The sequence below is a fragment of the Chiloscyllium plagiosum genome, unplaced genomic scaffold (genome assembly GCF_037043375.1).
Source record: "Chiloscyllium plagiosum isolate Xiang-an unplaced genomic scaffold, Cpla_swu_hap1 HiC_scaffold_17, whole genome shotgun sequence".
NCBI classification, from domain to species: Eukaryota; Metazoa; Chordata; class Chondrichthyes; order Orectolobiformes; family Hemiscylliidae; genus Chiloscyllium; species Chiloscyllium plagiosum.
In genome coordinates this window covers 54,708,792-54,730,952 of record NW_028270155.1, presented here as the reverse complement: position 1 = coordinate 54,730,952, position 22,161 = coordinate 54,708,792, and the positions used below count along the sequence as shown (strand labels likewise).

At 41.7% G+C, this 22,161-nt stretch overlaps 2 protein-coding genes across 3 annotated transcripts in view; one reads left to right on the top strand and one right to left on the bottom strand.

Annotated features, from left to right (window-relative positions):
• Positions 1 to 7,266: 7,266 nt before the first annotated feature.
• tmem170a (transmembrane protein 170A) lies at positions 7,267 to 19,594 on the bottom strand. Its single transcript, XM_043707046.2, has 3 exons — positions 19,365 to 19,594; positions 12,566 to 12,733; positions 7,267 to 10,401 (listed from the first exon to the last, which is right to left on the bottom strand). Exons 1-3 carry the CDS (start codon positions 19,477 to 19,479, stop codon positions 10,271 to 10,273), a joined length of 414 nt encoding a protein of 137 aa, XP_043562981.1. The 5' UTR covers positions 19,480 to 19,594; the 3' UTR covers positions 7,267 to 10,270.
• Positions 19,595 to 19,892: 298 nt separating this feature from the next.
• The window catches only part of cfdp1 (chromatin remodeling protein CFDP1), a 191,595-nt gene continuing 189,326 nt past the window's right edge, over positions 19,893 to 22,161 (top strand). Inside the window, exon 1 of one of the 2 annotated variants that reach the window (XM_043707045.2) lies at positions 19,893 to 20,258. In XM_043707045.2, coding sequence (XP_043562980.2) covers positions 20,198 to 20,258 — 61 coding nt within the window. In that variant the 5' untranslated portion in view covers positions 19,893 to 20,197. The remainder of the gene's footprint in view (positions 20,259 to 22,161) is intronic. The other variant, XM_043707044.2, reaches the window with a different exon arrangement.

Sequence of the window (22,161 nt, the reverse complement as noted above, 5' to 3'; positions counted from 1 at the left end):
AAAAAATTCAACAAACATTATACTGTCAAAATATGCTAAGATTCTGCCCATTGAGTTTAATTGTGTTCTCTCACTTAGATGACGTTTTAGTGTCCAAATGTTAAATCCTCTTTCCTAGCCAGCATCACACACACTGGTAGAGCTCAACTGCAGAGTAATGATACTGTGTGACACAGTCCTTCAACTAGCCTCACAACCATTCTAAATATTAAGCCTCTTTTAAAAAGGCAATACTTTTGATCCACATGGGTAGACATGTTGCATTTTATTCAAATTTGCTTAATTTTATCTGCATGTGATGAAAATGTTGATGTTTTAAAGCATCATAGAATGTGATACTTGCGTAGTTCTGTAATGCTCTCATCTGTGTTCCCATAAATCCAACGACTTAAGCCTTGAAAAGGTATGGTGCACAACTGTTTAGCTAATAGTTAAAGCACCCTTGGGTCCTGTTTATCATTCCTCACCTGTCTGCAGCTTTTGCTAAAGTTGACTATGTCAACACCTCTCCACTGTCATTTAGCTGGGTGGAATTATACTCAATCTGTATTTACAGCATCATTTGCAATAGTTCCTCTTTTTGGTCCTCCCACTGTTACCTCTGATGTTTCCTATGGAGCTACATTTGGCCCCTTGCTCCTAATCCTTAGCTACATTCTACTCTGTGGTGATGTCTTCGAAAAACACTGCACAACATTTCATAAATACACTAATGCCACACAGCTCTTTCTCACGGCCACCTCTTTCAATTCTTCCATGTGGCTACATTAACAAGTCGAGTGTGTTGCTGGAAAAGCACAGCAGATCAGGTAGCATTAGAGGAGCAGAAAAATCAACGTTTCGGGCATAAGCCCTTCATCAGGAATGAGGCTTGTGGGTTGAGGCTGAGAGATAAATGGGAGGGGTTGGGGTTGGGGGGAGGTAGCTGGGAAAGCGATAGGTGGATGAAGGTGAGGGAGAAGGTGGTAGGTCGGGGGGGGAGTGATGGACAGGTCCAGAGGGCAGTGCCAAGTTGGAGGCTTAGGACTGGGATAATGTGGGGGGTGGGGAAATGAGGAAGCTGTTGAAATCCACATTCACCCCTTGTGGTTGCAGTTTCCCAAGACGGAATATGAGGTGTTCCTCCTCCAGGCATCGGGTGGTAACGCTTTTGGCAGTGGAGGGGAACCTGTATGTCCTTGGCGGAGTGGGAGGGGGTGTTAAAGTGTTCAGCCATGGGGCAGCGTTTGATGGGTGCAGGTGTCCCAGAGATGTTCTCTGAAACTATCTGCAAGAAGGCATCCTGTTTCCCCGACGTAGAGGAGACCACACCGGGTGCAACTGACGCAGTAGAGGTACATTGATAGAGGTACAGGTAAATTTCTGATGGATGTGGAAGGATCCCTTGGGGCCTTGGAAGGAGTAGAGGAGAGTGGTGTGGGTGCAGGTTTAGCACTTCCTGTGGTGGCAGGGAAAGGTGCCAGGAATCGGGTGGGGGGGTGTGGACTTGATGAGGGAGTAGCGGAGGAAATGGTCTTTCCGGAATGCTGATAGGGGAGGGGAGGGAAATATATCTCTGGTGGTAGGGTCCGTTTGTAGGTGGCGGAAGTGGCAGAGGGTGATGTGATGTATGTGGAGGTTGGTGGGGTGGAAGGTGAGGACTAGAGGGATTCTGTCCTTGATGCATTGGGAGGGATGGGGATCAAGGGCGGTGGTGCATGAAGTGGAGGAGATACGCTGTAGGGCAGCATAAATCACGTGGGAAGGGACGTTGCGATCATGGAAGAAAGAGGCCATCTGGAACTTTCTGAGGTGGAATTGGTCATCCTGGGAACAGATGTGGCAGAAGTGAAGGAATTGGGAATAAGGGATGGTGTTTTTACAGGAGGTCTTGTGGGAGGAGGTTTAGTCTAGGTAGCAGTGGGAGTCAGTGGGCTACATTAACAAACTGTTTAGCTGATGTCTTGTAATTTTCTATTAAATTACATATTGGGAATATTGAAGTCATTGTTTATAGCCCTGCTTCCAACTCCATCCCCTTCCATACAAACTTGGTATCATTGTATCCTGAGATGGGTTTTTAGATCTCCTATTTGTACCACCATTAAGAAGGACTATTTCCACCTCATTAACATCACCCAACTTTGCCTCAGTTTAGCTCACTTGCTGCTGAAATCCTCATTTTTGCCTTTGTTATTTCGAGCTTTGACTTTTCCAACACGGTCCCAACTGGGCTCCCACATTCTATCTTCTGTAACAAGATCATTCATCAATTTCTTCTCACTGACCTACATTGGCTGCTGGTCAAGCGATATCTTGATCTTAATGGAGGATCTGACATATAAAAATAGACAGGGACTTTTTTTCACTGGAGTGTAGGAGGTTGAGGGGTTGACCTTATTGAGGTTTATAAACTCCTGAGGAGCACAGATAAGGTGAATGACAAGGGTCTTTACCCTAAGGCAGGGGGACGTTCAAAACTAGACAGCATATTTTTAAAGGTGAGAGGAGAAAGATTTTAAAAAGGGCATGAGGGGAAACCTTTTTTTTTTAACACAGTAGTTCCTGTGTGGAATGAACTGCCAGAGAGAGTGGTAGATGCAGGTACAGTTACAATGTTTAAAAGACATTGCGGATAAGTTCATGAACAGGTATGGTCTGGAGAGATATGGGCCAAGCACAGGCATGTGGGACTAGTTTAGTGTGGGAATGTGGTTGGTGTGGACTGGTTGGAACAAAGGGTCTGTTTCCATGCTGTAAGACTAAGAATATTAAAAATTCTTACATTAATTTTCAAATTCCTCCATGACCTAATCTCTCTATCTCTGTTCTATATTCAATTCTGCATCCCTCAGAAATAGCTGCATAGTCAATTCTAGCCTCCTGAACACCCCAAATCCTTACCAAGGTCACCACTTTGTACTGCAAGAGATAAATGTTACATTACAATCTGAAACATTTGATTTGGGTGTTATAGCCACTTCAACTCAGCAGTGTAATTAAGGATATAGAACACATTTCCTAAAAATAGTACCAAATATTATTAAAATGCTTGGGCAAGTCCCCATTATGCAGCGTCCTGCTGCTGCAAAACATCCAAGCAAGATTTAAATGTAACTACATGTTGTGAGCAGAAATTCTCCCACGTTCAGGCACTCTTATTCAATTTCAATCACATTAGCTTTACAGCCAGCTTGATGGGATTGAATCAGGCAAAGATGGAAAAACTCATCACATTGACCAGGAAAAATAATGAAAGAGTGGCAAGCAGGGAGGAAAGTGCAGCAGCAAGGGGGAATTAGGTTGAACATGCTTTTAAGAACTAAAATGATCCACCATTTCAAACAGCATTACCTTACCTGTCATAACCAATGCTGTAATAGATCCACTTCATTATGAGGCCACATTCTCAGACTTCCCATAAGAACAAAAAAACTGCTTCCATTTATAAACTGCCTTCAACACAAAATCTCCTAAGATTCTTCATAGAGCCATTATAAAGTGAGACACACTAATCTTATAAAAATGTTTTATAGAAGATGGCCAAAAGACTTATCACCAAGGTAAGTTCCTATCTTAATAGGAACATGAGACAGGGATATAAGAGAGTTTTAGGAGGTGATCCCAGATCTTTGTACTTAGGCCATAATGATAAAGCAATTAAAGTTAGAAATTCTTAAAAGCCAATATTATTGGAGAGCAGAAATCAAAGATGCGGGGCTTGAGGAGATTAGAAATAGAGAGAGAGAAGCTATGGAGAAATTCGAAAATAAGGATCAGAATTTCAAAATAGAGGTTTGCCTTAACCAGGAGTTGGTGTAGGTTTATGAGGACAAGGATGAGGGGTAAACAGAATGTGCTGCCAATTTGGAGACAAGGAATGTTTTGAATGCTGTCAGGTTGAGACAGTAGATGTGGACTGCATGCATGTGCACACTACTCAATTCTGAAAGTAACAAAGTGAAGGATGAAAAGACACTACTACACACAAAAGTGCAAATATTTCAAGATTAATCGGTAAACACCAAATTTAAAGTCCTCAAGCCCATTCCGTCTTCTTTCTCTTAACACTGCAGAATTGGCTTCCCTGAAAGCAAAGTTTATATAACGTAGTACTAAAACTACATCCAAGCAAAGGCCAGATTCAGTCACAGTCTGAAAACTACGTGAAGGATACTGAAGTAGCCCTTATCCAATAGTCCAAGGAGAACGCTGCCTTCCTGTTAAAAATCATCTTGTTCAAGGTGCTCCCATAACTGACAACACCTTTCTGAATCTAACTAAAGTCCTCTAAGAGCTTTGTACATTTCAATAAGGTCACCACTCATTCTTCAAAATGATCCTAATAATCCCTTCCACCTTCAGGAATCTGTGGACAAGAAGCCCAAGATCCCAGAGTTTCCTCGTGTCCTGCCATTCATCAATACTCCCTTGACTCGTTCCTTCCTCCAAAGTGAATCATCTCATGTTTATAAAGATAAAATTCCTTCAGCCACTGATCTGACCAATCCATGTCTTGCTGAGACCTTCTTACTGTCAACTATTTATGCACAAGGACTTCCAAATCCCAGGGCTATAGGTTCCTGATTACTTTAAATATTTAGCTCCACTATTCTGTCTACCAACGTGCATAACTTGTCATTTTCCCAGATTATATTTGCTTGATGTATGTCAGTCAGACGTTTGACAAGGTTCCTGTGGGAGACTGGTTAGCAAGGTTAGATCTCATGGAATACAGGTAGAACTAGCATTTTGGATACAGAGTGGTTCAAAGGTAGAAGACAGATGGTGGTAGGGCAGGGTTGTTTTTCAGTCTAGAGGCCTGTGACCAGTGGAGTGCCACAAGGATCGGTGCTGGGCCCTCTACTTTTCATCATTTATATAAATGATTTGGATGTGGGCATAAGAGGTATAATGAGTAAATTTGCAGATGACACCAAAATTGGAGGTGTAGTGGACAGCAAAGAAGGTTACCTCAGATTACAATGGGATCTTGATCAGATGGAGTTTAATTTAGATAATTGTGAGGTGCAGCATTTTAGGAAAGCGAATCTTAGCAGGACTTACACACTTAATGGGAAGGTGCTAGGGAGTGTTGCTGAACAAACACCTTGGAGTGCAGGTTCATAGCTCCTTGAAAGTGGTGTCGCAGGTAGATAGGATAGTGAAGGTGGCATTTGGTCAGACTATTAAGTTGGGAGGTCATGTTGTGGCTGTACAGGAAATTGGTTAGGCCACTTTTGGAATATTGCGTGCAAGTCTGGTCTCTTTCCTAGCAGAAAGATGTTGTGAAACTTGCAACGGTTCAGAAAAGATTCAAGGATGTTGCCAGGGTTGGAGGATTTGAGCTATAGGGAGAGGTTGAACAGGCTGGGACTGTTTCCCCTGGAGCGTCAGAGGCAGAGGGGTGACCTTAGAGGTTTAAGATCATGAGGGGCATGGATAGGATAAATAGACAAAGTCTTTTCCCTGGGGTGGGGGAAGTCCAGAACTAGAGGGCAGAGGTTTAGGGTGAGAGGGGAAAGATATGAAAGAGAGACCCAAGGGGGCAAGATGGTATGGAATGAGCTGCCAGAGGAAATGGTGGAGGTTAGTACAATTGCAACATTTAAAACACATCTGGATGGGTATATGAATAGGAAGGGAGGGGTTGGAGGGATATATGCTGTGTGCTGGTAGGTGGGACTAGATTGGGTTGGGATATCTGGTCGGCGTGGATGGGTTGGACCAAAGGGTCTGTTTCCATGCTGTACATCCGAATCCCTCTAGTCTGTCAACCTCACTTGTCTTCCCACTTAATTGTGTCATCCACAAACTTGGCCACTGTAATTCACTTTCCTCATCCAAATCATTTATAACTGGAATGAACTGTGGTCCTGAGTCTGATCCCTATGGCACTCCACTACAGTTGCCAACCTGAAAATGGCCCCTTATCCCAACTCTATTCTATTAAACAGACAGCAAGAGCGGCCTTATGTATTTTTTAAAAAATGGACCAAGTGAACGCAAGTCCCTTAGAGAATGAGATTGAGGAAATAATGAGGAACTATGAAATGGCAGAGGCATTGAATAAACCCTTTAAAACACCATTCCAAGAACACTAAAACGATCGGTGTGTGTGTGTGGGGGGGGGGGGGGGGGGGAGAGAAAGGTGATGAGGAAATGAAAAGAAAATGAGCACAGACATTCATCACCAGAAGAAAAACAAACTAGGGAAACTAATGGGGGTAAAAGCCAATGACATTACTTGGACCTGATGGGATGCATCCTAGATATAAAAGGAAGGGGCTAGGGAAATAGTGGATGCAAGGCAGCAGAAGGATTTTTAAATTCTCGTGTATAAGTCACAAAGCTAGTACCCAAGTTCAGCAAATAGGTAAGGCAAAGGAACAGTTGGCCTTTATTTCAAAAAGAAATGGAATATAAAAATAAGGAAGTCGTGCTGAAACTATACAAGGCACTAGGTAAGCCGTACCTAGAATGGTGTGAACAATAATCAGTCCCATTATCATATGAAAAGATATATTGACAATGTAGACAAGTTAGAGAAGGTTCACGAACCCGATTGCTGGGATGGAGGGATTCCTTTAAAGGGAACAGGATGAGTAGTTTGAGCCTTCACTCATTGTAGTTTAGAAACATGAGAACCACCTTATTTAAGCATTCAAAAGTTTTAAAGGAATTGAAAGGTAGATGCAGGCACGTTGTCAGAGAAGGGAGAAGTCTATATTTAAAGAGCACATTCTCAAGAGTAAGTGATCATCTAGTTAGGAGAGAGATAATGAGGAATTTCTTTGGATGGCAGTGAATCTCTGGAATTCTTTACCAGAGAGCTAATCGAGGTTGGGTCATCAAGTATCTATTTCATCCTTGAATATGTTTAATCATTATGACAGCCAATGATTATGGGAAAAGGCAGAAAAAATGAAGTGCTTATTAGATGAGGCATGATATCATTGAAAAGCAGAAGAGATGCAATGAGCCAAATAGCCTACTTTTGCCCTATATCTACCTGTGTAAATGTCTAAGATAGTTGTAGTAAACAAGAACATTAAGATTTTCCAAATTCACTTGATAATAAAACTCTTGAAGCATGTGAATAGTTAATGCCACTCCAATATCTTCTGTAGTAGCTGCAGGAAGCTGACTAGCAAAAACAAGCCACAGGTACATTTGAATATTTCCTAAACCTGCAAAATGCATAACAGTTGTACACAAGCAAGAAAAAAAAAATGACCCAGAGCATGCTACATCCATCAAGAACTAAGCAATAAAACCACATTTGTCCATTTAACAAAATTTATTTTTGTATAAATATATTTACCAGCAAATGTCACCAAAATTAGCCATGTAAGTAGAAAAATAAAAATTGATTTTCCCATGTTGACAATATAAATTTCAAAACAGACATTTGATCATTACACAGCAGTAAAAACCCATAATAAAATGCTTAAATTCACATTGTTAATATGCTTAAAAAGGAGAATTCAAATTTAAATCACCCTTATTTTGATTTTACCAGAACAACTCATTTAGGAAGAGAAGTTACTGGTTAGAGGTTTCCACTACATATATTTGAGTGTTATATAAAAATGGTACAATTAACTCAAGTGAACAGGATTTACAATGAATGCACGTGACAATGATTAGTTACTAAATGTTTGCTAATGTGGTTTAAACTGGAGACCAACACCAAAATTAACATGCTTCAAATAGAACATTACTTCAAACAGTCTATATTAGACACTACATAAATGACTAAGTACAGCATTGCAGATTTTTCTATTCTATCTGGTACTCTGGTCATAACACCACTTCAGTAAGCATTACATTGCAAGCAAATCTGAGATGATTAACCACAAATGAATGTGGAAACACTCCTCTTTGAGATATACAGAATGAGGAAGTGGAAGAATAACAGGAAATGGAACCTTTCTGATCAAGTATTCCATTGTCTATCAGTAGGGCTAATGCTTGATGGCAAGTCAACGAGTGTAGTCAGGTTGTTACGTAAATGGTTTTGTTAACATTAGTCTGGACTTTCATCTATTTTCCCACAAAAATCACAAATCAGAAGTGCACTCACTGGATAGGTTTTGATACCAAAAATGCATTTTATTAAAGAGGAAGCAATCCCCCACTCCAAATGCAAATTTTAATAAACTAGATCAGCACACAGTCTGGAAGAAAGCAACAGAAGTAGTGAGAGTGCTGAAGGGGAACAAAATGCAAGTCAGGAAGTAAAACGAGAGAGATAATGGAAGAATCAAATGACAGATAAAAGAGGAATAAAAGAAGTGTGTAGGGTAAATAATGATAGTGGGAAAGTAAAAATAAAAATCTGGCAGAATCTAGTCAAGAAAATTTGGGCTCTTCACCTCCACAACACACTGTATCCCAGGTAAGATGAAAGAAAGCAACCTCTTAATGCCATTTTATCACTGACATCTAGAATCCATAAATGCATTAGCCAAATTAGAGTCTTCCTTTCACTTAGAGTTTTAACTCCCTAAGATGGTTGACATCAGGAAAGATGTGATTAAAGTGCCAATACATAACCTATCGCTTCCTAGTTAAGCCTAGTATAGTCCAGAGCCTCATCAGCTGCACAGCCATTGTAAGTTAAAATGTAGCCCATTCACTATTGTTAGACTATTTACAACAGTTAAATATTATTCCCTGGTAATTATATTACCAGGAAATAGAAACAATGGTTGAAACTATTAGAATATTACAACTTGGAGATGCTTATTCAGATGTCCAACGTCAAGCTAATAGGGCACCATGTAGGCAACAATACTAAATGATTGGTATGTTTTGCCAAAATGGAAATAATGCAAAAAAATGGAGAAATCTGAGCAGACAGGTTAGAGGGCTGCTTTTCTCTATTTTAAACTAGATCCATTAAACAGTTGCAAACAGTCCTAAACAAGCAAAACTGAGTGCTAACTTTAGCAGGCCGAACATGTAAATGAGATTCTCTCAAAGTGTACAATTATCCAAAATGGTTAATTTTAATAGAAAAAATTAAAACTGTTGGCACATCTGAACTGTGTATGTGCACAGTAAGTGCTGCATTTAAAACACAAGCTGACAGCAAATGCTAGCCATTAAAATTCCTTTCCAAGTTTCAATTCAAAATGAAAAGCAGTGCACACACACTGTATTCAGTAATATTGCACCTCACTTCCAGAGTCATGCCCTATTTTCAACTTGTGCGCCAGAGTAATTAGCTTAGCTTGGCATGTGGATGACATTCATGTTCATTGGCTCAGCAAAAATACTTGCAGCAGCAAACTTACATAGAGATAACCACACTTATTTGATATTTTTGAAGCAGCCAGAATGTATTACTACAGAAATGTAAGGCTGGTCTAGGGGTGGAGTTTTGGATCTAAACTGCGACTAAAAATATACCCAACACCTTCTGTATTCCCAGCAATATACATTTGATAGAATGATTGTAGGAAAAAATTTACAATCAGAAATGGGAAATGAAGAATAGGATGCATTTGCCAATGTGTTGATTGCACAATAAGGGCTGGATATGATCATGAATTACATTAGTGTTGGAATGATGGTTTTTCATAGTCACTGTCAAACAATTATTCCTAAAAAGTTTTGAAATTACCATTAATAGCAAATTATATAAAAAAGGAACGCTCATAAAATAGAGACCACATATTGTTGTGTAGTAGAGCTTGTTCACTTTGTTTAAGCTATTAGCTGCAATACTTCAGTTCTTTTGCGTATACACTTAAGTTGCCGAACCTTTGGTAACCTTCAAATGGAAGGGTCTAGTTTGCCTTTACATAGTTACCCCACTGCTTAAATATTGAAATATGGCAGGTGAATCAAAATACAATTTCCATATTGCAAACGAAAAGTTTAACATTCTATTCTTACAATAAATATGCATACACTATAATAGCCTTCAGACTAAAAACGTCATGTACAGTTGAAACATGTGCAAAAAAAATGACATTTAAAGATATGCAAGTGGACCATGACCTCTTTTGGCTTTAAGTTTTGTTTTTACAAAGAACAAATCTCAGCACTCAAGATATTCAATAAAAAAAGTTAGTGCACATGTCCTTTGTTCAAGCTTGGCAATCCACAACATTCACGCTGTTGCCAATTTCTGTTATTTGAGCAGCAAATGATTGGCATGAACCTTGGTTTGGATTCCACAGGAATATAGGTGCAACCTATATGCAGTCACAAGGTGGAGAAAGTTGGGAGACTGAGGCTTGTGCCCCCAGGTCCTCTTGGATGAGCAGAATACCTTCTGCTATAAAGTTGCTAGAATCCGCAGAAAGGCTATTGCAACAATGAAAAACACCTGTCCGACTCCCAGAACCAGAGCTTCAAGGGGCACCATTTGCTTTGTTGCAGCTCTGTAGACACCAGCAATAGCTGCACCTGCAAAACAGTTGAGTGGCTTGTCACTTGGCAATGATACATTTAACATTCAGATCCAAGCAGCAACATTACTAAGTAGATCTGATAACACAAAAGCCAAACAATGTTTCAACCTCAGCAAATTTGGTCAATGAAAGTAAATTACACTTATATAGTACATTAAACAGAAAGATGTCACAGATCCACAGAAAGTCAGAAGTACCTCAGTACACTGTTTCTATTTTCTCTCCATACCCTTTGATCACTTTAGCTTTATACACTTAAATGGTAAGGTCCTGGGTAGTGTTGCTGAACGAAGAGACCCCTGCATGCAGGTTCATTGTTCCTTGGAAGTAGAGTCACAGGTAGACAGGATAGTTTGTAGACTTACTTTATTGGTCAGTGTTTGGAGTATAGGAGTTGAGATGTCATGTTGTGGCTGTACAGGACATTGGTTAGGCTACTTTTGGAATACTGTGTTCAATTGTGGCCTCCCTGCTATAGGAAGCATGTAAAACTTGAAAAGGGTTCAGAAAAGATTTACTTGGATGTGGTAGTTGTGGGTATGGTTGTCGAGCTAGAATGCCGATTTGAAGATGTTTTATCCCCTGCCTAGTTGACATCTTTAGTGCTTTGGAGCCTCCTCTGAAGTGCTGTACTGTGCCTTCTGAAATTTATTTCGTTCTGTTACTGTTGCTTCCAGTTGCCAGTTCTGGTCTTTCATTGTACTGGCCAGTATATTGGGTCCAGGTCAATGTGCTTGCTGATAGAGTCCATGGATGAGTGCCATGCTTCTAGAAATTCTCTGGCTGTCCTTTGTTTAGCTTGTCCTATGATCATGGTGTTGTCCCAATCGAATTTGTGATCCCTGTCATCCAAGTGTATGGCTACTTGGGACAGCTGGTCATGGTGAGTTGGTGTTTGGGGATGCAGATTGTTAGTGGTCTGCCTGTTTGCCCTATATAGTATTTCAGGTAGTCTTTGCACAGAATCTTGTGCAAGACTCTCGTAATACGCTATGGGTATCGGGTCTTTGGTCCAGGCAAGTTGCTGTCTGAGCAGGACTGTCAGTTCAGAGTTTCTTTTAAAATACAAGGTAGCGTGGCTAGTGAGTTAGGTCGTGGCATCTCCTGGTCATATTGCTTGTCTGTTGGACATCTGCAGATGAAGTTGTGGGGAGATCTGTTCTTGGTGAAGGTGCTGCAGTGTGTTGTAGCCATTTTGAACAGGGTCCTAATACAGCATCGTGTGTGTTTGGTTGGTTGTTGTTGCAATTCAGAACCTGGTTAGTGTGTGTAGCTTTCCCATACATTTTTTTGGTGCATTCACCGTTCTGTGTTCTTTGGAATGGGAGATGATTGTTGGTTTCCCCCTCTTTTATAAATATGATCCCTGCAAGTATGGTGTTGATGATCGGGTATGTGTTCTCTATTTCTGTTCTCTTAATGTTAAAGAAAAAAGTGTCATCTATGTATCGGATTCCAGAAGATGCTACAGTGACACTATTTGCATGGATGGATATTCCATCACAATCCCAACTTGTATAAATGGTTGATAGGCTTTAAAAAAGGAGTCAGATGGATAGTACATGACAAACATCTCAGACCTTGTACCTGTTCTGAGAAGCTAATATTTGTTTGGCTGGTCTCATCAAGAGTCTGGTGATTTGCAGAATATGGATTGGTGGTGGTGTTGGAGTTAGGTCATTGATTGCCAAGACAAAGCAGTTAAAGACACTCGTGTCACTTATCATTCATGAGCCCAAACACAAATGTAGTCCAGTACTTGCAGAATACAGACTGGACTGTTTTCATAATCTTGCTAGTTGGCAATGGAACTGATCAATTAGCAAACATCAGTAGTGTGATTTTATGTTGGAGGGAAAACCATTGATGAAACAGCTGAAGATAGTCAGGCCTTGGATACTTTATTGACTAACTCCTTCAGGCCCACTAAGGCTCGGATGACCAAACTTCAACACACCACCACCAAGGAAATCAGTGCTAGTTAGGATTCCAAACAGGAGAGTTTCCCCAAAAACCCCACTGAGTTCAGTTCTCAATGATTCTGCCTTGACATTAAAAACCTTGAAGTGACCTGGTCATTCGGAAACTTTAGAATAGAAGAAACAAATATTAAGAAACCATTGTTAATTTATGAAATAAGTCAAGGTAAAAACTCTTACTGGTCAACACTGTTGCAGTGATTGGACCCAAGATTCCAGCCAGGATACCTAGAGACATGAATCGTCCATATTTGTGGCGCCTCAGCATTACAAATGCCAGTAATCCAGCAGGAACGTAGATAAAAACTGTGGACAGCAACGCCCAAAGGAACACTGCGTACCACATCTCTGCATTTCAACAAAAAAGGAAATAATTAGACCAAAGCCAAAAACCATATTGGAAAAAAAAAGCAATCTTGATGCTGAGGAGAATCCATAGATCCTATTCAACAGTGTTGCGCCCTCTAGGAAGATAACATTCAGACCAAAAATAAAAATCTTTTAGTTCAAAAGGATAAATGCATAAGAAATAGTTGAGTAGGCGTTCGATCCATCAAGCTGGTTCAGTTGGCTTGTCCCTCAAGACTACTGCCCCACACTATCCCAAATCACTTATTAGCTAAGCATGCATCACTGGCTATCTTGAAATATACTAAATGACTGATGTGATGCCTCATCGGAGTATCATGCTAGAAACTAAGCTTCGCTATCTCTGGAAAAATCCCTAAACTCACCAGATAAATCCCTAATAAACCTAGAATGTGTTTTTTGTCAACCTTGGTTTGTGTACTTAACAGAATGACTATTTATGACAAATAGATTCTAGCTAGAAGCAAACAATCGTGAGCAGTCAAAATATAATTATTAATTAAAAGGAGTTCCTTCAAACCCCTCCCACATACATACAAAAATGATTGGTCTTGTGAGTGGAAGAGAATAAAATGCTGGGAAGTAGAGCAATGGAGGAGTTCCTTTGGTTTCCCAAATCTTTCAGTTCTTCCATTTCTTCACAGGAAGCAACAGCAAGTGTGTCTTAAAGTTTCAACTTATTGGTTAAAAATCAAGAGCTTGAAGTAACTGCTGGGAGAAAATAAACTTCCACAGGTTTTAGGTATTTAATGAGTGAGCACAAGAACTGGTCACAAATTCACAAACTAACCAATAAATTGGTGTTGGACAAATTTCAGTAGGTCTGGCAATATCTGTTGAGAAAGAAAGCTGCCGGACATACTCTCCTCCAGAATTGAACTTAAAACATTAACTTGTTCTTCTTGCCATAAATGCTGCCAGACCTGCTGAGTTTCTCCAACATTTTCTTTTTTCTTCATATCAACAGCATTCACAAATTGTTTTGCTATAGCTGATCGCCTCTTACTTGGTAAAAGAGAAGGGCCCAGAGCTGAACCATTGCTTCTTGTATCTTCTTCCACTGCTGACAAAGTAGCAGTGTGAACAAGTTATAGCAAGTTTCAGTAACTTTAAAAAAAAAGTACAATAATTCCTCAGTCTGTTGTTGGAAAACAGTCTTTTTACCATATCAGTTCACAATTAAAATTAAAGTAAATAGAGGAGGTCTTAACCCTGTGAATCTACAGATCTCTAGGGTAGAGAAATCACAGAATCTCAGAATTTCTTCTTGCTTCAGTACCAAATAGTCAACCCCTTTGTTCGGTGTGGCTCTGTTCTATGTGCCCAACAAGCTCATGCTGGACTGTCACTGACATGCAAAAGCATTGGTTTGAGTGCTGCATGTTCTACATTGAAGAATTTTAAAATTAATAATTGAATTGAGCAAATATTTAAAGGCTAACTATTGACTGATGCAAACACATCTTTTAATGCAAAGAGCTGATCTGGACTTTAAAACTCAAAGATAAAAGCTAAGCAGAGGAATTAGCTTTTGGAAAATAAATGAGGGTGGGACAGGGGGGCAAGCCCTTACAATTTAAGGAGGTGGGGCTGGTGGCAGCACAGAATCAACTGATACCAAAGTCTGACTTGCCAGGTTTCCCCCCCCCCCCCAATTTTTCCAGATGAAATTCAATTTGTCATTTTTCTGCCCATGTGACCAGTCCATTAATATATTTATGTATAGATTCTCTTATTCACGACCATACAACCAGATTTTAGAAAAGTGCTTAATTATATTCCCCATTTGTTGTTAACTGGCAAGAAACATTAATGCCATGTGTGCAAAACAATGACAACTAATCAGAAAGAACACAAAGGAACTTTGATTAGGTTCTATGTCATTGCCATCACTGTATCCATCAACAACATCTTGGGGACTAACATTGAACAGAAACTGAACTGGAAAAGCCATATAAATACTGGCGCTACAATAGCAAATCAGAGGCTAAGAATTCTGTAACTGTCTGCAAAGCCTCTCTACCACACACAAATTACGAGTGATGGAATACTTTCCATTTACTTGGATGAATACAGCTCCAACTATATTCAGAAACCATCCAAAATAAAGCAGTTCAATTGAATTTATGATGGGTAGGATGCCAGTCAATAGTCACTCCCTTCACCACTATTGCACAATGGCAGCTGTGTACCCATCTACAAAGGTGCACTGAAACAGCTCATTAAGACTCCATAGACAGTACCAATCCAATTCATGACCACTGTCACTTAGAAGAGCAAGGGCAGCAGTACATTGGGAACACCACCACCTGCAAATTCCCCTTTAAGCCATACACTACCCTGATTTCTAAATCTATTGCAATCCCTCACTATTTTTGGGTCAAATTCCTAGCACTCCTGCCCTCACAGGAGTCGTAGTCACTTGGACAGTGCAAAGGATTACAGTAGTTATAAAGGCAATTCACCATCCTATCTCCAGGAGATTTAGGGATGGCAATAAATATTAGCCTAGCCACCAAACCCACATCCCAGGAATGAACAAGAAGCCCTAGCATGCCTGAGTTTCCCCCAAATGCCATTGATACCCACTGATTGGAGAAAGGAAGACAGTGGTGGTTGTCAGATCAATTGTCTCAACCCCAAGTTACCAGGCCAAGAGTTCCTCCAGGTGGATTTTTAAAAACATGTTATGGCATACCTCGAGCAGGTGGAACTTGCTGAACCACTGATCATCAACATCCTGGGGACTACCATGGTCAAGAAATTGACCTGCAAATGCCATGTAAAAACTGGGGCTAGAACTGGAGGCAGAGTTTGGGAAATCTATGGCAATTAACTTGTGCCCTGATTTCCCAATTCAGTGTACAGTATAGCAAGAACTTTCAGAGGTGTGAGGACACTTTCCACTTGTCTGGAAGAATGCAGCTTCAACAATACTCAAGGCTTGACACTATTCAAGACAAAAGCAATCCACCGCCCTCAAATTTCACTCCCTCCACCATGGATGCAGAGTCATGGTGTGTACTTTTATAAAAAAGGCACTGAAAAACTCAAAGCTCCTGAGTTAGCACATTCCAAATAAACCTTTGTTACATAGAAGGACAATTAACCATCACCTGGAATTCCCATCCAAGGCACACCCCACTCTGACTTGGAATTATATTGCAATTCATTCCCTGTCATTTAGTTAAAACTTCTGGAACTCCGTGACTATCAACACTACAGCAGATAGATTGCAGTCATTCAATAAAGTAGCTCACCTATGCCTTTTCAAGGGCAATTAGGGATGGGCAGCCAATGGCCTTGCCAGTGACACACAAATCCATTGGAAATGTTGTGTGTAACATTTACACTCAAGTTGACATGTATATGGATATTCACTGAAAAACTGACCTGAATTGTGACCTGGTTGCAGATCCTTATTTTGTGCACTTGTTATTGTGCAAATGTCAAAATTGTCACAGACCATTGCGAGCTGACTTATAGAATCTCACCAGACTGTAGATATCAGTCAAAAGTTTATCATTGTCATGAGTTTTTCAGATGAGACACCATCTTAGCTACACAGTCCATGTGGTGCAACTAGCAATGCCACTATGTTAAGTAGGATGAATCAGGATGTTTTTTCTAACAATAAAGAGATGATTATGCATTGCCAAATCAGGATAGTGTCAAGATTTGGAAAGTAACTTGGAGGTGGTGCTAATTTTCTCACAGACCCACTGCCCTTCTAAACAGGAAGGTAAAGGCCATGGGCTTGAATGTGCAGGTGTTTAGGCAAGTTTCTGCAGTACATCTAGACAGGACATACTGCAGTTACGTACGTGCAGTGGGAGGGAATCAGTGTCAAAAAAGATGGATGGGCTGTTTGGCCGAGATAACATTGGAGTTCCATCGCTTGGGGCAGGTGGGGAATATTTTAGCACATTCTTGATTGGTGCATAGTAGATGGGGGCAAGGCTTTGTAGAAACCAGTTGCAAGTACTCAATACAAAATACCCAATTAAACTGCTCTTGTAGCTATGATATTTAAATAGCTGTTCCTGATAAGTTTCTGGCCAATGGTAACCTCTTGATATTGATGTTTGTAACACTACTGTTGAACACTGAAGAGAGAGTCATTGTCTGGCACTTATATGGCACAAGTGCCACTTCTTACTAATCAGGTGCACATTGGCACAGTGTGGTGACTGAGGAATTCCAAATAGAACCAAACACTCTGCATTATCAGTGATTATCCCCATTTCTGGGCTTGTGATAGGAGGATGGTTATTGATTACTGAGGAACTTCTACAGTAATGTCCTGAAAATGAGATGATTGGCCTCCAACAACCCAATCATCTTTCTTGCATTATGCACAAAAGCAAGCATTGAAGAATTACCCCAATATTTACTGACATGCATTTTACTCTAGCTTCTTGGTGCACCAGACTCTCAAATGCAGCCAGACAGAAAAGTTACAGGCATCCACAGCAAGATTAAAAAAAAAACACAGAACCTAAATGAAGTCTTGAAGAGTATTGGTAAATGTTTCTTGATTGCACACCCCAAATAGACACAAAGTTATTGGCTGGGTTAAACTTGTTTCATACTGTGGACAGGACATCCTGGACATTTTGTTTTACTTTGTGGTTCGGATGTTAGCCACATAAATTGCACTGCAATAATTTGGCAAGAGGTCTATTGAGTTTTAGAGCACATCTTCAGTACCAGCCATGCTTGTAGTAGACCTCAACAAGCTCATCTGATTGTGGGTTCAAGTGTGACAATATTTCTCTCTTCAATACTTGGAACACAAATCTAGGCTGACTCTCCACTTCACCGCTGAGGAATTATTACACTGTTGAGGTATCCATCTTTCAAATGGGCAGTTAAACCAAAGCCTGTCAGGGCTGTGGAGGCAGAAACCCTCATAACATTTAAAGTAGTATTTAGACATGCACTTGCAATGCCAAGGTAAACAAGACTACTGGCCAAATGCTGGAAAAGAGAATTGGAATATGCTGATTATTTTTGATTAGCACAGACATAATGGGACAAAAAGGTTTTTTTCTCTGCTGTAAATCTCTTACTCTAGAAGCACCATGTCACCTCAATTAAACAAGCAAGAACTATTGATGCTATTTCAAAGCACTGCAGACATGTTAACCCCCAATGTTCTAGGTAATATTTACCCAACAAAACAACATTTTTTAAAATGTGGACACTCTTACATTGTATGTTAGAGGAGCATGCTGCATTTTCCTACCTCAAAAAAAATTCATTAGTTTTAGGCACTTTGCTTTTCCGAGAGCTTCTAGTATCCCAATTTTTTTTTAAAAAAAGAAAACATTACAGACTGGATTTTGCCCTGGCTCAATCTTTCATGCATTCAGTGCACTCAGCCTTATGATAATAACACTGATGCCACAATATAAAATTACAGAGAGAGCGATATGCAAATAAATAGATATGTTGGAGCCCTATGATCTGTAAAAATAGTGAGTAGCAGGAAGTTGAGGGGCGTAGGGAGGGGGTACAGATAGATAAAAACAATGACTGCAGATACTGGAAACCAGATTCTGGATTAGTGGTGCTGGAAGAGCACAGCAGTTCAGGATGCTGCCTGAACCGCTGTGCTCTTCCAGCACCACTAATCCAGAAGGGGGTACAGATAACTAAAGCGTTCATTAGTATAGGACGAATTAAAAAGAACAAATCTTAAAGAGTTATCAGGAACTTGTTTGGATCTGATATACGACTGGAAAAGTCTACACTGACAGGCAAATAAACAGTAGAACATTGCTTATACAATCCTATTCAAAAGGTGCATATTCCGACTTTGAGAAGGTTAATCTAGTAGCGAAAACTCGAGTCGTCGAGGTGTCAAATTATCTAAATGCAGCACAGGTTCCGTACCTCAGCGGTCAGTGATACGCCTCAAGACTCCAAAGGGTGGGAAAGACAGCGCAAAATACGCCGAAACGAACTTTAGACTTTCTGAATAAAAACCGAAAGAACTGCGGGTGCTGGAAGTCAGGGGTAAGAAAATTGCTGCAAGAGCTCAGCAGGTCTAGCAGCATCTCAGAATAGTTCTGAGGAAGGGACACTGCATCCGAAAAATTAACTGATTTCTCTCTAATAGATGCTGCCAGACCCTGCTGAGCTTTTCTAGCAATTTCTCTTTGCGTTGCTGGACCCCGTTGTTCGTTCGCGTTAATTTCAATGGCAACGAGTCATCACGAAAGCTCTCAAACTGAACACTTTCAAAGCATCCCCCTGCCCAGACCAATAATATAACCGATACTTGAGCGAAAGCGGCGGGGGAAGAAAGGGCAGGATAGAAAACGCAAAACGGGCGTTTATTATAGACATTGACCCAGGGGAATGTGCGGAAACGAACTGAAACTCCCGTGGGGCCGCCGCGGACCTTGGAGCCACCCGAACAGATCGGGGGCTGGCATCGAGCCCGTCAGGACACTGCACTCTCCTGACCGGCTACAGTCAGATCGATAGACCCCCCCCCATGGAGACGGTAGCGAGGAAGGGGCAATATCAGTGCGGCTACCTTTCGTCCCTCCCTCCCTCCACCCGTCCATCCAACCGTCCCTGGGGAGCCGCCTACACTCACCGGAGAAATGGCATAAAGATGCGGTGACGTTTCCAGAGCAGGTCGTGTTGCCGATCCGGGGGACCAGGCCCAGGCTCAGGATCTGATGCACCGTCAAGCCGCCGCCGAATGGCATGGCTCAGCCATCAACGCAGTGCCGACCATCTACTACGACGGGAAGCCCGGATCCGCCGTCATTAACATCATCATCGCCGCCACCGCCACCATCACAACGAACCGAGTGGGTGGAGACACCGCCTGATCGACACTCCTCTTCGCCATTTAGAGACGGCGCCTCGACGCCCGCCCGCACACCTGCCCAGCGGGCAAAGCCAATCAGAATACGGCACAGACCGTCTCCGCCCTCTCCACACACGCCAGCTGGAAAACCAATACAATGGAGCAAAACATGACCACGTGGGGAATTACAGCCAATCGTTGCCAAGTAGTGATGGGTCGTCCAACACCCAATCCTACGTCATTGTGATTGACGTGCAGTCTGACCAATAATACCTCACTATGTCACAAACGGGCGAAGGCTGGTGGAACTGAAAATGGATTACCTCGGCCATGGATTGATAATCGGCTGATTCGGCACGCATTCTATTTCAAATATTCTCGGGATAAATGTGTTATGATCTGCGCCTGTCTCCTTTGTGAGATGTTGCAGGTCTTCTTTTTCCCTCTCTGAGGTATGTGATGCTCCGGAAGTACTGAGGTACTCTGACGGTTGTGTTGAATGTGTCGCAGCGAAGCGGTGACTGGAGCTGGAGCCGTCGCCGTCGTATTTGACTGGGAACTCGAGCGTGCCTGGAGGCCGGGCATCGAGAACCTGTTGGTCCCGGCTGGAAACCATGTCCGATTCCGAGTCTGAGAATTACTCGTCGGAGGAGGACGAGGATTACGAGCCTTCAGGTGATCGTGGGTCTTTGCTGTCGGCTCCAGGCTGGCTGCTGTCAGCTCGTTGCTGCCTGTAGTTAGAGAGCTGTGAGGGTGAAACCTGCCGCCACACAGATCCCAGTAACAGACAGATACACACTCACCCCAGGAACACACACAAACACACATACCCCAGAAACACATACACACAGATCCCAGTAACAGACACATACACACTCACACCCCAGGAACACACATATCCCAGAAACACATACACACAGATCCCAGTAACAGACACATACACACTCACACCCCAGGAACACACATACCCCAGAAACATATACACACAGATCCCAGTAACAGACACATACACACTCACACCCCAGGAACACACATACCCCAGAAACATATACACACAGATCCCAGTAACAGACAGATACACACTCACACCCCAGGAACACACATACCCCAGAAACATATACACACAGATCCCAGTAACAGACAGATACACACTCACACCCCAGGAACACACACAAACACACATATCCCAGAAACACATACACACAGATCCCAGTAACAGACATACACACTCACCCCAGGAACACACATACCCCAGAAACACATACACACAGATCCCAGTAACAGACATACACACAGACGTAGGTCCCAGTAACAGACACAGACACACACACCCGAGTAACACACATACATGCGTACAGACTCCAATAACAAATATACATATGCGCATGCGGACCCCAGTAACACACACACACCCCAGTAATGTGCGCGTGCACACACATTGATGCTGGTAACATACACTCAGGCACACACCTCACTAAGATGCACACACCTACACAGACCCCAGTAACACGCATGCAGAACCTGGTAACACGCATGCACATGCAGACCCCAGTAACATGCACTTGCAGACCCCAGTAATGCGCTTGCTTGCACACACACAGATCCCAGTTACTAAAGCGAGCACAGACTCCCAATAACACACTGGCTTGGATGTAACTCCCAACTCACTGCATTCCAATTCAAACTTGAGGAGTGTTTTTTTTCGAAATGTCCTCTCCTCTCTTTGCAGTTTTGATCTGCTGGTTGAAATATTTGAATTGCCGTTGTTTCAAACAGAACTGCTCCAGTTTATGAAGTTCTGACCGTATGATGTTCTGATCCTGGATCCTGGACACACAGTCCAGCAGGGGAGGCCTCTGGCCCTTCATGACTGTGCCTGCCAGTCGACACCATTCCCCTTGCTCATCCAACTTTCCAGCGCATAGACTGTAATTTACAGAGTTGGGAACTAAACGGTTTCATTTAAACACGGTAAGAGTTTAGCACATGCCACTGTTTTTCAAGCAGCGGGGTCCACACTCAGGTCGCCCTCTTTAGATGAATAGTTTGAACACAAATGTAGATAGTGCAGTGGAGAATTTAAAAGGTAATACAGTGTGGAACAAAGCAAAGAGAGGCTATCAAAATATTATTAGCAAGGACAACCCACGTATTCTAAAAACACAAAGAACAAGAGTATAATGAGGGCGAAAATAGGGCTAATAAGAGTCCAAAATATTTATGGGGAGGTGCTGCACCCCAGAAGGAAATACCAGTAAAACCTGAAATGATGTATACAGGTCCCACTTGTTTGTATACCTTGGAATAGTGCTCCATAGAAGCAATGCATATTCCTGTTTTACTTTCCTTCTGGTTCTTAATGGATTATTTGAGTTTGTTTTAACTGTAGGAGGAAATTGTGGCTAAGGATAATTGATAATTGCATAGTGGCATGGTCACTAATCCAGCGCTCATAATCCAGCATGGAAAAACACAGCAGGTCAGGCAACATCTGAGGAGTAGGAGAACCAATGTTGCTTGATGAAGGGCTTATGCCTGAAAAGTCGACTCTCCTTCTCCTCAGATACTGCCTGACCTG